At 40.6% G+C, this 13,650-nt stretch overlaps 1 protein-coding gene across 2 annotated transcripts in view; it reads left to right on the forward strand.

The window, feature by feature from the left end:
* The first annotated feature begins 10,377 nt into the window (after nt 1–10,377).
* AMBRA1 (autophagy and beclin 1 regulator 1) overlaps nt 10,378–13,650 on the forward strand; it is a 119,208-nt gene continuing 115,935 nt past the window's right edge. For both annotated transcript variants that reach the window (XM_027705594.1, XM_027705604.1), the window contains exons 1-5: nt 10,378–10,633; nt 10,887–10,945; nt 11,669–11,852; nt 12,551–12,723; nt 13,511–13,577. In XM_027705594.1, coding sequence (XP_027561395.1) covers nt 10,499–10,633; nt 10,887–10,945; nt 11,669–11,852; nt 12,551–12,723; nt 13,511–13,577 — 618 coding nt within the window. In that variant the 5' untranslated portion in view covers nt 10,378–10,498. The remainder of the gene's footprint in view (nt 10,634–10,886; nt 10,946–11,668; nt 11,853–12,550; nt 12,724–13,510; nt 13,578–13,650) is intronic.

A 13,650-nucleotide genomic window follows, 5' to 3' on the forward strand; every position in this document is an offset into this window, starting at 1 on the left:
GCCTACGCGCGGCCGGCCCCGCGACGAGGTCGCGCCGCCGCTCACGGGCGGGGGGGCGCGGCCGTCCCCGCGGTGGCGCCCTGGAAGGCAGCGGGACCGGCCCCTGCCGGGCCGCGGCGGGCGGAGCGCGGCCGGGAAGGGAAGGGGGCCTCGCTGCCGGGGCCTTTGTGTATGAGCTCCGGGGCCGCGGCCTTCCAGGGGAGGGGGCAGCGGGGAGGCCGCTGCGCTGCCCCGGGCCGGGCGCTGCTGCGGGAGGGCGAGACCGCGGCGGTGCTTCCGTGGGCCGGGGGTGACGGGACGGGAGCCTCCGGGGAGAGCGGGGAGGGGCCCCTGCTCGCCGTCTGCCCTCCGGAGCGCTCCTCAAACTGGATTTTGTATCCGAGTTTAGATGCCTTGCGCTTCTCTGCCCATCGCCCCCGCTCTCCTGAGGGTCTGGTCCGGCGGCTGGGCTGCTCTGGAATCATGTTTTTTGTCGTTGCTGTTTTTGTTTTCCGGCTTTACCCAAATAAAACCTGTAGGAAGTGTTGGTTGCTCTATTATCTATTATGGTATTCGCCTTGTGTTGCAGAACACTTGCTTTTGAAAGTAGTGTTTCGCATAAAATGCGTTCAGGTGTGCTTCCAGTTACTTCTTGTCTTGTGAGGGAGCGAGCCCAGCTGATTCACCAGCTGTGGGAACGTTTTTTTGTTTTCATCTGCAACATTCCTCCAGACAACACCTAAATTTCTGTAGTGGTTGTGTAGTATTTTGAGATTACTTGTGATCCTGCCAGTACCGTGCGTTCTGCTGCCTTTGGAAAGCAATTTTTCCTGCACTAAAACAGCATTTCATCTTCAAGATATGGTGTAGGTGGTTACACGTAGTTTTTTGCACTACACACTTTTCAGTGTTGTTTTGTTGTAACAGACTGATTCAAGAGTTGCTGTTATCTAGGTGCGAGCCCCTCCTCAGGAGGGTTAGTTCTGTGAGTGTGAAGTCTGCGTAAATGTGGTCAGTGCTCAGTGCTGCTCCATTTTCTCCTCTGTATGAAGTGTGCTTTGGTCTTTATTTAAAAACCCAGTATGTTCTTCTATACTTGTCCTTGTTTACTGCTCCACCCAGCTTGGTGTCCTCTGCAAGTGTCATCTGGCTTCTTTGCCTTTGCCACTCCCATCCTCTTTCAAATTGCTAATGGGAATGTTAAAAAGGGACCTAAGAATGACCTGCTGGTAATGTGTACTTATTGCCAGTCCATTACTGGATTGTTTAAGTTTGTTGTTGGGTCAGTTTTGAGAATGTGGTGCAGATTTGAATGCCTTATGGGTGACATAGGCAACAGGACCTGAAATTCTCTGGTAAATTTAAAATCCTTTTTTGTGTTCTAAAGGGCTGCTGTAATGCATTTTCTAACATTCAGAGCTGTTCAGTGTAGCTTGTGTGCCAGTTCTGGAGTCCACAATTGATGCTTCTGTAGGTTTGGGGTTTTTTTTAAATCTAGTCCACTGGTGTTTCAGCAATCACGAGTAAGTGCATTGTACTCGTCTGCTGATTTGTGGCAGTGTGGCTGTTAATGAGTAGGGCAGTTCACTAGCATTTATATTTTTCATAATGCTTGGAGTGAAGAATATATTTGGATCCAAATATCTGGACTTGCCTTTTCAGATTGAGTTGCTGGGCAGTTTATGCTGAGAGTTTACTTTGCTGACAGCTTCTTCTCATTTTTTTTTCTTTTGCCCTTTTCTGAGTCATAACTGACCCTCTGGATTCTTGTTGGGTTGTTTCCTACTTTTCCACTTTCGGTGCAGCATTTCTAACTTTTATGCAGCTGTAAAAACCAGTTTTAAAGAAGGCAAGCAATGATGCTGTGTGCTACTATCCCTCTGCCAGAAGTTTGGCATTTGAATACTTATTTTTTAAAGAAACTTCTGGAAAGATACTCTGGTATCTTTTGTACCATGGTTAGCAAGCTAACTGAACTCATGGCTCTTGCAGAGTTATTGTTGTTGTGAATACTTATTAGTATTACTAATGCAAATAGCATTAAGGTACTTTTTTTTTCCCCCCTACCGAGTTTGCATTATCAAGGACCCAATAAAGGGTCCTTTTGTTAGTAGCCCTGTGCTAACCCATCAAGGAGAGTGATAGAAACAAAATATTAATAAGGCAAGGACAAAAGAATTTTGGTTTACAAAAGTTGAATGACAATGGGATATGCTGTGGAAGAGGATTAATATTAGAAATCTTTGAATGGAAAGTTAGTAAATGGTATAGTAGTTGCCTAATGAAAGACCCATTGATTGGGTTGCTTGAAACAGAGGAGACGCACATGCCTCTACAAGAGGAGATGTACATACCTGCCTCTCAAGGCTTAACATGGGTTGTTAAGAACTCTGGGATTGTTGTCTGGTAACTGTTTGTTGTCTCCAGCTTTGGTAGACTGTCGAAGGCATTCCGGACAATGAGCTGTCAGGCTTGAGCATGGAGAGCGTCACCTTAATCTGTGTGCTCGCACAACTCCAGATGTTCTCAGTGAGGTATTTTGGGCTGTTGTTGCAGAGTGATTCCTGCTTCCTTCTTCCTGGTATGTAGTACTAATTCTCCACCTTGAGCAGCATAGAATTGCTGACAGGAATCTCTGACCCGTGTTTTGGACACTTTTGCCTCTCCCTATTTATTTCTCCACAGCCTCAGTCCAAGGCCAAAAAGGGCAAGGGTGTCAGGAATTGGCTGTTTCTTTGTTCAGAGTCTAAATCTTCTTTGTCTCACACCTCTTCTTTAGTTCCGATACATCTTTGTGTGAAGACTTCAGCCTCTGTGTGGATCATTTTTGCTTTTTGTCTTGATAACTTACTTCCATGTGAGCAAGAAATTATATAGCCTGTGTTTTTTAATATGTGTTTTTGCTTCCAGTTGTTTATTACTTGGGTAAGGTGCACGTGCAGCCTTGAATGCATAAAACACTTTGTCTTCATCTTGTGGTACCCAGTGCTACTCTGCTACTTTGTTGTCTGGGCACTCCCAAAATTCTGTTGTGTATGATGTCAGTTGGGGGCACTTGGCTGTGGCCTTTGAGGTTGAGGAACCTTGATGTGACTTTGAATGTAAACACTGGGATTTTGAATTGAAAATTTCTTTACCTTTCTACCTAATTGAGAATAATTCTTTTAGGGGGTTAATCTGAATTCTATGTCGCTCTGTTTGTCTCTTTCTCTGTTGCTGTAGCTTTCTCTTCTCTCTGACCCTCATTTTCTGCTGTGTACGGTACTTAACAAAAGATGCCATGGTTTGAGTATGGAATTGTGGAAACCAACTCTTAATCTTCTGGATCTCAGTTCTGCTGTTTGACTTATCTTACAGTTCTGTGAAATTATATTTATTCTCGTCCTGTCTTCTGGATTGAAACTAATATCTCTCTTCTCAAGAATTCATTAAGTTTATGTGGAAATTGTAATAATAATCAGGAAAATGCTCCATATTCTCATTGGTAAATGAAACTGTCAGACTCCAGATGTGGCTGATCACTTATATTGATTTTTATTACTTCCCTTTTTATTTTTACCATTCATTTTCTGACCTTTAGGAGTTGATATCTGCAAGTTTCTCTCTTCTTCACAATTTTGCTGTAAATAGCTAGCAATTTAGTGTATTTCTTTTGATTGAAAAGTTCTCCAAAGCATATTCAACTCATTTAATCCAGACTGGGAAGACAAATTAAGATTCTAATAGCAATCAGCTCCTTGTTGCAGTCATACAGGATCTTGAAATGACAATGTACTATTGACATCTTTGTAATGTAATTGAATCTCCGGAGCTGTTTGTAGTTTCAATTTGAATTGAATTTTTCAATCATGAAGCACTAATACAAGTTATTTTTCTTTAGGAATCCTGTTCTGATTTATGTGGAAGCACTTACTGCAGTGGATACAATTTAGAGCAGTGGGTCTAGTGCATCTGCAGAAGATTTGCTTTTGAATTACTTTCCTACCTCTCTCTGGCCTTGATCAAAGAAAAATTTCAGCTTACAGAATTATACTTTGGGAAATATTTAAAAACTTTGAAGAGTAAAACCAGGGCCATGTAATTAAAGTGCCTTCATGGTATTAGTTTTGGACTCTATTGCATAGTTGCATCATAAACTTGCTGTCTCTCCTCCTAAGGCTTTTTAATAGTGTTTTTTTTTTAATTCTCCATATTTAGGGGCACTTAGTTGAAAACTGGCTCTTGCTCTAATTAAATTTTTAAATTAAACTGCTTTTTTTTTTAGCATAATTAAGGACACATAAGTAGAAACAGAACGAGAGAATGGATTCTAGTTTTGCTTTTTTCATTGTTTTGGTTAACTATGCCTAAAGGTAATTGTTTGTTACCCCTCTGTGGACTGTTTTTGTTTGTGGGTTAGCCTTTTTAAATATTCTAGTGCAATGTAGCTTTATTTTCAATTTTCTGTTCATTTAGATATTACTGCAAGGTATCTTGAAGTTTGCTCTATGCAAAATGCTTTCTGGTGTTTGGTTTTTTTTGGTTGGTTGTTGTTTTGTTTTTCTTTGTTTTTTTGCTGAAGAGCTAATATCTCTGCAAATGGTGACAAAGATCATATAGAAGTATCACAAATGGAGTTAAGGAAAGACAAATCATGTTGTTTGAAGTAAATTTAAACATGTAGCTGGTCAGGTACATCGCCAGAAATTCATATGGTCCTGTCACTTAATAAGGAACATAGTCCCATTCTTCCAACACTTGTGTTAAGTTTTGACGTGTGCAGCTATTCTGGATATGAGTCATGTCACCTATTTTTTACTGATTTTGTTGTTGTTATAACATTGCTCAAATTCCAGTGCTACATAGTTCAATTACTTACCAAACTAGGACTCCTTGAGTTGTCTTGTTTGTTTAGCTGAGTTGATGCAGTGCAAAGAGGGCAAATCAGCTTTTTTGTTTTGGTTTTACATAAACTTTTTTTTTAGTTTTGCTCAGTCTTTCAAGTGGAGACATGAAAAGGGTTAGTGGGAATGGCATGACATTTGGTATGAATTGAATCAGTATTTTTAATAAAATTGCAAGTATAATTCATGTCTTCTATCTGGGATAGCATTTCTGCGTTTCTTACATTATATTGTTTTGTGCAGTTTAGGAAAACGATGGCGTCATAATCTCTGTATTGCAGAAGAGAGGGAAACATGGATTGTAACAAGGAAGGGAACTAAAAAAGTCCCTGGAACTGTGTGATTGCTCATATATGTTCCAAATTATGTTTTAGTCATCTGGTTTGTTCTTGGAGATCTCCTGTCTGTGGGTCTCAAAACCGGGTTTTATTACTTAATCAGTGAAGTGCCTGTAAAAGAAGGAGGGACTGTGTAGTCTGTAGTCCTTGGCAAGATGATCTTTTACTGTTTTCAGTGTGCACAATGATTTATTCTTTGCTCTTTTGAGCTTCTGAAAAACGTAAGGGGTCTTGATAAGAGAGTTTGCCTCAAAATTAAACTGTGTGAAATACAAAGGGAACTGACTTGTAGAAACTCCTTTGAGGAAATAGCATGTCTTGTGACTGCAGCCTTCATTAGGATCACTGTGAAGATAAAACATTTGGGCTTAGTGCTGCACACACTGTTTTCATGCCTGTTTTGTGATCTCCTGATCATTCTTGGAGAACCCCCCCACATGTACAATAGCAGGAATGCTAAATTATTGCTAATATTTATTAAATTACTAGAATGTATTAAATACATTCTACATAAACAGTTCTCTTGAATATGTTGCTGGTGTTCCAAGCCTGAGATGCTGCAGTTTATAATTTGGAATAGTTGCAATGGCACACTCCATTGTTAGTGCTGGACACTTCACTTACAGACATTTTGAAAACAGAAGTAACTGGCTTACAAGATAGGAAGGCCCTTGGCCAGAGCAGGGATAGTTCCCGGTACTAATAATCTGTTTCCTCTTCTTTTCTAGAGACAAGTTTGCTTGTGGTTTTGCAGGACAGCGACATGCCTCATTGTTCACAACAGGGTTTTTTTTGTTCTGTTTTGTTGTGTTTCCCCCCCCCCCCGTGTGTTCTTTTAATACAAAGTATACAGATTGCATTGGCCCATAAGCTGTGTGGATCATATCCATTTTACAGTCAATGTGTTCTGTAAGTCTTAAAACTCAACAAAGGGACTTCGAGACAGAAACTACCAGCACATGCTTTCTTTCCTCTGCCTTTTCTAGGGAGGCTTATACATGTGTTCTCTCTGTGGATCCCAGATTGCGAAGTCGGTGACAACTTTTATATTTCACTTAATGTTGCCTCTTTCTTCGTCAGTCACTTGAGATCTTTGGGCAGCAGAATTGTCTGAAATTATTTGGAGATTTCTATCTTCTGGTTAGATCTTCCTTTACAAATAGCTTTTACTGTTTGCAGCTTTATTTTTGTTTTTTTTTAAAACACTGATAGAGCTGTTTACACTGATTCTGTACACACACATTAGGAAAGGCTTTTAGTATTGGGCTCAGCATGCAACCACAATGTCCTTTGGAGTGGTAATAGATTTGAAAGCTGAAGGCCACATGGAATAACTTTTTTCCCCAATGGAGAATTGAATAACATGAAATAGATAGTGTTCCAATATTATTCTTTGTATCAAAGCCAACTGTGCTCCCAGCATGGAGGTACCAGAATCGGCACAAAGTTAGTTATACCAGAGATGAGGAAGGGGCATGTTAAGAGATGGGACCATAATCTCTGTAAGGTGCTGAAGTTTCTAACTGGAACGGTAAACCATTTCATAATGCATAAAATATCTTGACATCCTTTCTATATGACCATTTGAATGTGCATCTTTTTATTCCTCTTCTCTCCCTACCTTTTTGTCAGTGTTTTCAAGGGGTCCTGTACCACCATGAAGTTTTACCAGTTTGCTGCTTTGCTTTGGTTTTCTAGAGGTTCAGTGTCATAAAAGTGGTAATTACAAGTGAGCTTGTATCGCTCTAATGCTGGGAATCCTTCAGGCCTCTTTGAGAACAGCTGGTACAGAGCAAGTACAAGGCTTGGGGTTGGGCTCTGTAATGCTCTTTCCAAAACTGTAAACAGTCCAGCATGTTGTCCTGAAATGCCCCGAAGGGAGAAAACTGTTAAGGAAAGAAAGCTGCCAATTATATAAAAATTTCTTGAGTCTCCACTTTCAGAATTTCTTTGGTGCCCTGGACCACATCCAGGGCATCAGCTAATCTTGCAGTTGTTGGACTCCACTTTTGGTCGTCCTAATTAAACCAACCAAAACTGCTTCTACCACCTTCCCCCCCAAAAAAAACAAAAAAAAAACCCAAAGAAACAAAACAAAAAAGACAAAAAGCCCACAAAACCTAAAACAAACCCCCCAAAAAAACAACAACAAGAAGAATAGAGAACACTACCAATCCCTGTTTAGGTAGTCAGCTGTTTATCAGTTGTGATAGCGTGGGTATTTGTAATAGAAGCTGTTACTGAATTAGTCCACCACTTGCCCGAACAGGTTTGATCCAGTGAGCTGCAAGTTTTCTTTATGCTGAGGCCCAAGAAGTATTTTCAAACCCACTGCATTTAATTTAAACTTTGTTAGTCAGATGGCTAATGAGTAGCTATAAATATGGTTGGTACTTCAATAGTTTATCTGCTAATGGTATTTAATAACATGCTGTCATTGTTTGACTTATATTTGAGGAAAATGTTTGGAGTTGGTTCAAGCTAATTCAGACAGGATAAAGCTTGGTCCCCAAAGGGGTCCAGGGTAACACTTAAGTCCCAGCATCATTCAAGGATACATTCAGTGTTTTCTGAAGAGATCACAGCTTTTAAAAATGTTGAGCAGCTTAGCAGAGTACTGTGAAGGCATTTGAATCCAGTTTTCTTTTGCTTACTTTTCAAATGGGATAAAGACATGAGTCAGAAGAAGCTGAAAAAATGAGGGACAGTCCCTGAGGAAAAAACATCAAGGTCAAACACTCAGGAAGCTCACATGTTAAGTGTTTGTTATAGCCAAATTAGTTGAATAAATTAGGACACATACACAGATTTAGATAAACTGTCTTAGGGTATGTACTTGACTTTATATAGTGGTGGAGATCTATCAGTAAGGTGAAACTAGAGGTTCACTGACTGCAGTTGTAGGTGTTATCTGTCCCTTTATTTTACAATATGTAAACTTGCCAACCCATGACATAAATAAACATAAATTGTTTGTTAAACCTCTTGATTTCCTTGTTGCTATTGTACTTGAGGGAACATTGGTTCTTCTGAAGGGGCTGAAATGTTGCTAGGTTGTCAGAGCTTGTTCTTTCTCAGGGGTAATTGGGTTATCCCACTTATAAATTATCAGGATCTCTTAAGTTATGTAGTTTTTTTGGCCTTTAAAGCTACTGAAAGGCTGTTCCAAAGCTTAATGTTTTAGATTTCTTCAAACTTCCAGCTTATTACAGCTGCAGGTTTGGTCTTCCATTGATGTCCTGTTTCTATGTTTATTCTCAGGTTGTTGTAGCCATTATTCCTTAAATTCACCCATATAGAATATTCAGCTACTGTTTTCTTAATTTTACTAGACAAAACTAGACTTACAGTTTCCCCCTGTAAAATAGGCTTTTTGTTGCCTGTATTGTTCTGAGCTGTCCTTCTTCTCCATGCTGCTTACCGTCTGAATCCAGTAATTTCTGAACACGGGTGACTGGGGCTGTTTGCAGAATCTTAACCGGGATTTATTAGCATTTGGTGAAAAAAGATTTTTGGTTTAGGGATTTCTGCATTATATTGTGCTTTTCGATGTCTCTATTCCAGTTATCCTTGTTCTAGCTTTTTTGGATCTGGGCTTTTTTAATCTGTACAGTTGTTTTTAGGAGTTCGCTTGCAGCATGACATCTTGAGTTTTTATGTTGCTTTCCAATAAGACTTTTATTTTGTAAAATAATTCCTACCTAACATTTGGCTGACTTTCACAGGTTCTCAAAAGAAGGCTTATTTTACACTGTGGAGTTCAGCTTCTCTAAAATACATGATCTCCATGCTGTTTACATTAAGCATCAGGGAATTTTCAGCTAGCTTGAATTTCATTGTGGAGAATTTCTTTTCTAGGAAAATGGATGCCTTTACTTGTTCATTGCTCCAGTATTCTTTATTGTACTTTTGCAAATGAAAACTGGTCTGCTTTATTAGAACTCCTTTTCCTGGGTTATCTCTTCAGACAGCTCCTCCCTGTAAGCAGCAGCTGTCTTAATCTGTTCAGGGTGGTTTTTATTTAGGGACAGTGAGAGGAAAGAAAGGTTTACTAATGACTATTCTGTCATTTAACAATTCATGTCTTGTGTACATTAACCTTTTTTCCCTGTATGTGTTTTTTGCTTTTTCAAGTTGCTACTTTCTTTTTCTTCTCTGTTGAATATTGATTGTTTTGTTCAATGTTAGATGAACTGAGGAGGATTTGTCTTCAGATCTTTATGTTCTAAAGAGATGGCAGAGTAGTATGCACGCTCTGCTGGGATCAAAAGGTAATAGCATTGCAGCAAAGTTTCTTAGTTTACCTAATCAAAGAAACTTTTCTGGAGAGCTTTTGTGGCAAACTCCAATGCACAACACCACTCAAAAGCTGTGTAACTCAGTTGTTATTAAAGTCACTGTATTTAGTTCTTTCAAAGAATTAATTTTCTTTTTCTAAACAATGTGTATTAATGCTTTCCTTTGCAGCTCAAAGTGTATCAAAAGCATTAGTCTTTGCCATTGTGCATTACTTGGGTGAACTATTGTTCCAAGAGCAATGTAGATCAAAAGATGATGTGCAGAGAGGTGGAATGAATAATCTTGATAGAGTTGGCCAAGATGCCGCTGCAGTGTAAGGTTTGGTCCAATATATGATTGGTTTTATATGTTTTAAGCTATTGTGATGGAGTTGGAAGTATTTTGGACTTGGGATCTATCAGTCTTCTGACCTTTATAGTGATAATAATTACTGTTATTGAAATTTGAATTATTCCCTGGAGACTCCTCTGTCAATTGTCATATTTTCCTCATATTGTCAATTTTGTAGTACTATTCCTCTAGCTATCAGTCACAGCTCCCAGATAGGACCTAAATCTTCAAGGTGTAATCTTTTCTTCTTTATTATATACAGCAAGAGATAAAGGGAAGGGAAAAAGTTTCAAGGCCAAGTTTTAATTCCCTTTAGGTGTGGTGTGCCTAGGGCATGTGTACAAGGAAAAAGATGGATACTTTCCAAGTAGTCTTTGGCTGCAGAAATGTCAAAGCTGGATCTGTATTATGGAAGCAGGTAGCAAAGGCTGTGGGAGAGGACAGAGAGATTTTTCTCTTAAATATAGTACTATGGGATTCAAAGCTCTTACTTCATCTGGGTGATCAAGGTAAAAGCTGCCTTCCTTATCTGTGTCTTATCTTTCTAGATTTCCATGAAGATAAACAACTGAAATGTGGATAGCCTATTTGTAGCTTGGTCTTAGTTGTCATCTGGAACCTGCTGGTGTCTCCTCCGAGTAGCTGGTGTAGTGTTGGCAGCGGAGAGCCATGAAGGTTGTCCCAGAGAAGAATGCTGTCCGCATCCTGTGGGGTAGGGAACGGGGTACCCAAGCCTTGGGTGCTCAGCGGCTTCTGCAGGAGTTGGTGGAGGATAAAACTCGATGGATGAAATGGGAGGGCAAGGTAAGGTTGTGGGATAGAGCTGCGTAGCTTGATCTTGGAGTGGGGGAAGGGAGGCAGGGATTTGAAATAAATTGTCTTGTGATTGTACATTTCATGTGTTACGCTTGATATGCTCTCTGGCTCTGTTCAGTTCCTGCAGTGATGTGATACTAGATATGTTCCTGCAGCGGGTTCCCCCTGTTGTCTTTGTGGCTTACAGTAAAGTATGATCATATGACTCTTGCAACACTTCCTGCTTTGTTGGCTTTTTCAGAAAGTTGAGTTACCAGACAGTCCACGCTCCACCTTCTTGCTGGCGTTTAGTCCAGACAGGTAATTAACTCCTAGTTCGTTCCCTGTTTCAGCAGTCTCCCTACACTTACAAAAGTGATGGAGGCTTGTGCCCATTGAGTTGTCCAGTCCCGAACAACCGAGTGAAACTTCTAGTTCCTGACGTGCATGGATGGAATGTGCGCACCTTCCTAATCTCACAGCTTCGAGCATAGTTGGTGTTTAATTTCTGAGGTACCCAGGTATACGAAGTTCTAAGGAAAAAAGATCTGTGCAGCCACCATGGGATTTCATAAGAAACTAGAGGGAGTAAAAAAATTTTTAATACAACATGCTCAAGTTATGTGGCACGCTCACTGGGATATCTAGGAAAAAAGAACAGAGCAGAACGATGCGTGTATTGAAAGCAGAAATGGAGGTGGGATCCCTCATAACATCACTTGATTTGACAGTGGTTGAGATGGTATGGAGAGTTGGGAATATTTATTTGCCCCAAATTGTCACTCAGGAGTTCCTTCTGAGCTGCATGTTCACTCTGACATTCAAGGTCAAGTTTGTGCTTGCAGATTCAGATGAGATCATATTTGCATGGACCCTGAAATCTGGCTACAGGAATCTTTGTGGCCACTGGTGAAACAGTAGCCTCTTACCTTTTGAGCTCTGTGAGGGAGAGTTGCTGGGTTAGGTGTGAACAGACCGTACCCGTGGTCTGATTTTGCTGTACTTTCCTCATGCTAATGTTTGTCCTACCTTCTGCATTCCCAGGACCCTAATGGCTTCCACACATGTGAACCACAACATCTACATCACAGAGGTGAAAACGGGCAAGTGTGTTCATTCCTTGGTTGGACATCGCCGCACTCCCTGGTGTGTCACCTTCCATCCCACCATCCCGGGCCTCATTGCTTCAGGATGCCTAGATGGGGAGGTTAGAATTTGGGATTTACATGTAAGTCTTTCCTGAAATATACGTTCCTTTGCTATTTGATGGGTGGTGACTTTTTTAATCTGAGTTTGTTTTCCAAATGTTACCTGGTAATAGAGCTCCGAGAAGCTTTACTGGGACCTGTCTCTAAAAGCATAGAACAGACCATAGCCATCCTCTTCTGTCTAGAGAGGAAGTGACAGATTCTTCATTCAATCCTGCCAGTTAGGTCATGCTTCTGCAGGAGTTGGTGAAGGATAAAACTCGATGAAGTAAACTGTGCCTGTTTAGTTTATTAGAGTGGTACAGGTAATGCTGCAGAACTTTATGCGAGATGCCTGTTTAGCTTATGTGGAAGACATGCCATTTGTCATTCCACTGAGCATATCTGAACTGTTCAGTAGAGAAGCTGCTGCTCTGCCAGTTCTACCTAGTCTGGTGATTGGCACAGAGACAAAACACATGTACTTTTATCTGGTTGCTCTAAAATGAAGCATTTTTACAGGCTGCTTGAGACGCACTTACCTACAAAAATACATCTGCGGTAGCGTTACATTCTAGACATGGCACGTGACCTTGTATGGGAACAGCTGTTGTTGTTGCCAGGAAAGCATGTCATTTCCAATACTCTAGGCAGTCTTATAGTTCTGGCACATGCATGGAAATTTAATGATCGCAAACTTTGTAGTAAACTGCTGGTGGTTCTTGATTCCCCACTCTAGGGTGGAAGTGAGAGCTGGTTCACAGATAGCAACAATGCCATTGCATCACTTGCTTTTCATCCTACGGCTCAGCTCTTGCTGATTGCTACTGCCAATGAGATACATTTCTGGGACTGGAGTCGTCGGGAGCCTTTTGCAGTGGTGAAAACAGCTAGTGAAATGGAGCGGGTCAGGTGAGTTCTGTTCCTGGATGAAGAGAACACTTGTATGTGAAAAATGCTCAGATCTGGGGGGTGCGGGGCATTCCTCTGGGATGCTGCATCCTCTGCACTGAGACAGTGGAGCGAAGTGTTGCTTGCAGCTCCTTAACTCAGCTGATAAAAAACCAGTTCTGTGAGCAGGAAGAAAAGCAGTTAGAAGTAATATATCGGCTTGGTTGTTTGTATTTGTAATAGGACATGTGTCCAGTAATTGCCCAGAATCTACTTCATGTTGATTTGTAAGCTTAGTAATTAAACTTGTCAGCCATAAGGATGAGAGAAACCAGAAGGTGCTGGAAGAGAGTGCTGAGCTATTACTTAGGTGCACTTGTAGAGGAAACTGCATTGCTGGAAACTTGATGCCTTCTTTTGAGCCATTTAAAATAAGACAATGATGTGACATTCAAGGCAAGTTAATGTCTCCCTTTGTACCAAATTCCATTTTATAGTATAAATATGCATATTCCTTTAAATTTTCTAGTTATTTCAATTGATACAGCAGTACTTACTTCCACCTTTTAACTTCTCTATAGTGTTGCTGTGGACTATAAAATAGCTGCAATCTTCAGCTAGATCAGTATGTTTTGTTCTTCTTAGTGCATAAACTTTTTGACGTCCTTCATAAGAAAATGATGATAATGTAGCAATGTTCTCACTGCAAATATTTCCTGTGGGGTTTTCTTCCTTGCTGTGTCCAACTTCCTGTGTCAATGTGGAATGTGAACTGATGATTGATACTCTGGCACTGCTTTTGTTTTAGGCTGGTACGGTTTGATCCCTTGGGACACTACTTGCTCACAGCAATTGTTAACCCTTCTAACCAGCAGGTAAGGGGAATGTCAGTACCTGTATTGACTGGCTAATTACAAGATGCTCTGCTTTAACCTTGGTCTGTTTCTA

This window comes from Neopelma chrysocephalum, unplaced genomic scaffold (assembly GCF_003984885.1).
Source record: "Neopelma chrysocephalum unplaced genomic scaffold, ASM398488v2 Primary Assembly neopelma1_24, whole genome shotgun sequence".
NCBI classification, from domain to species: domain Eukaryota; kingdom Metazoa; phylum Chordata; class Aves; order Passeriformes; family Pipridae; genus Neopelma; species Neopelma chrysocephalum.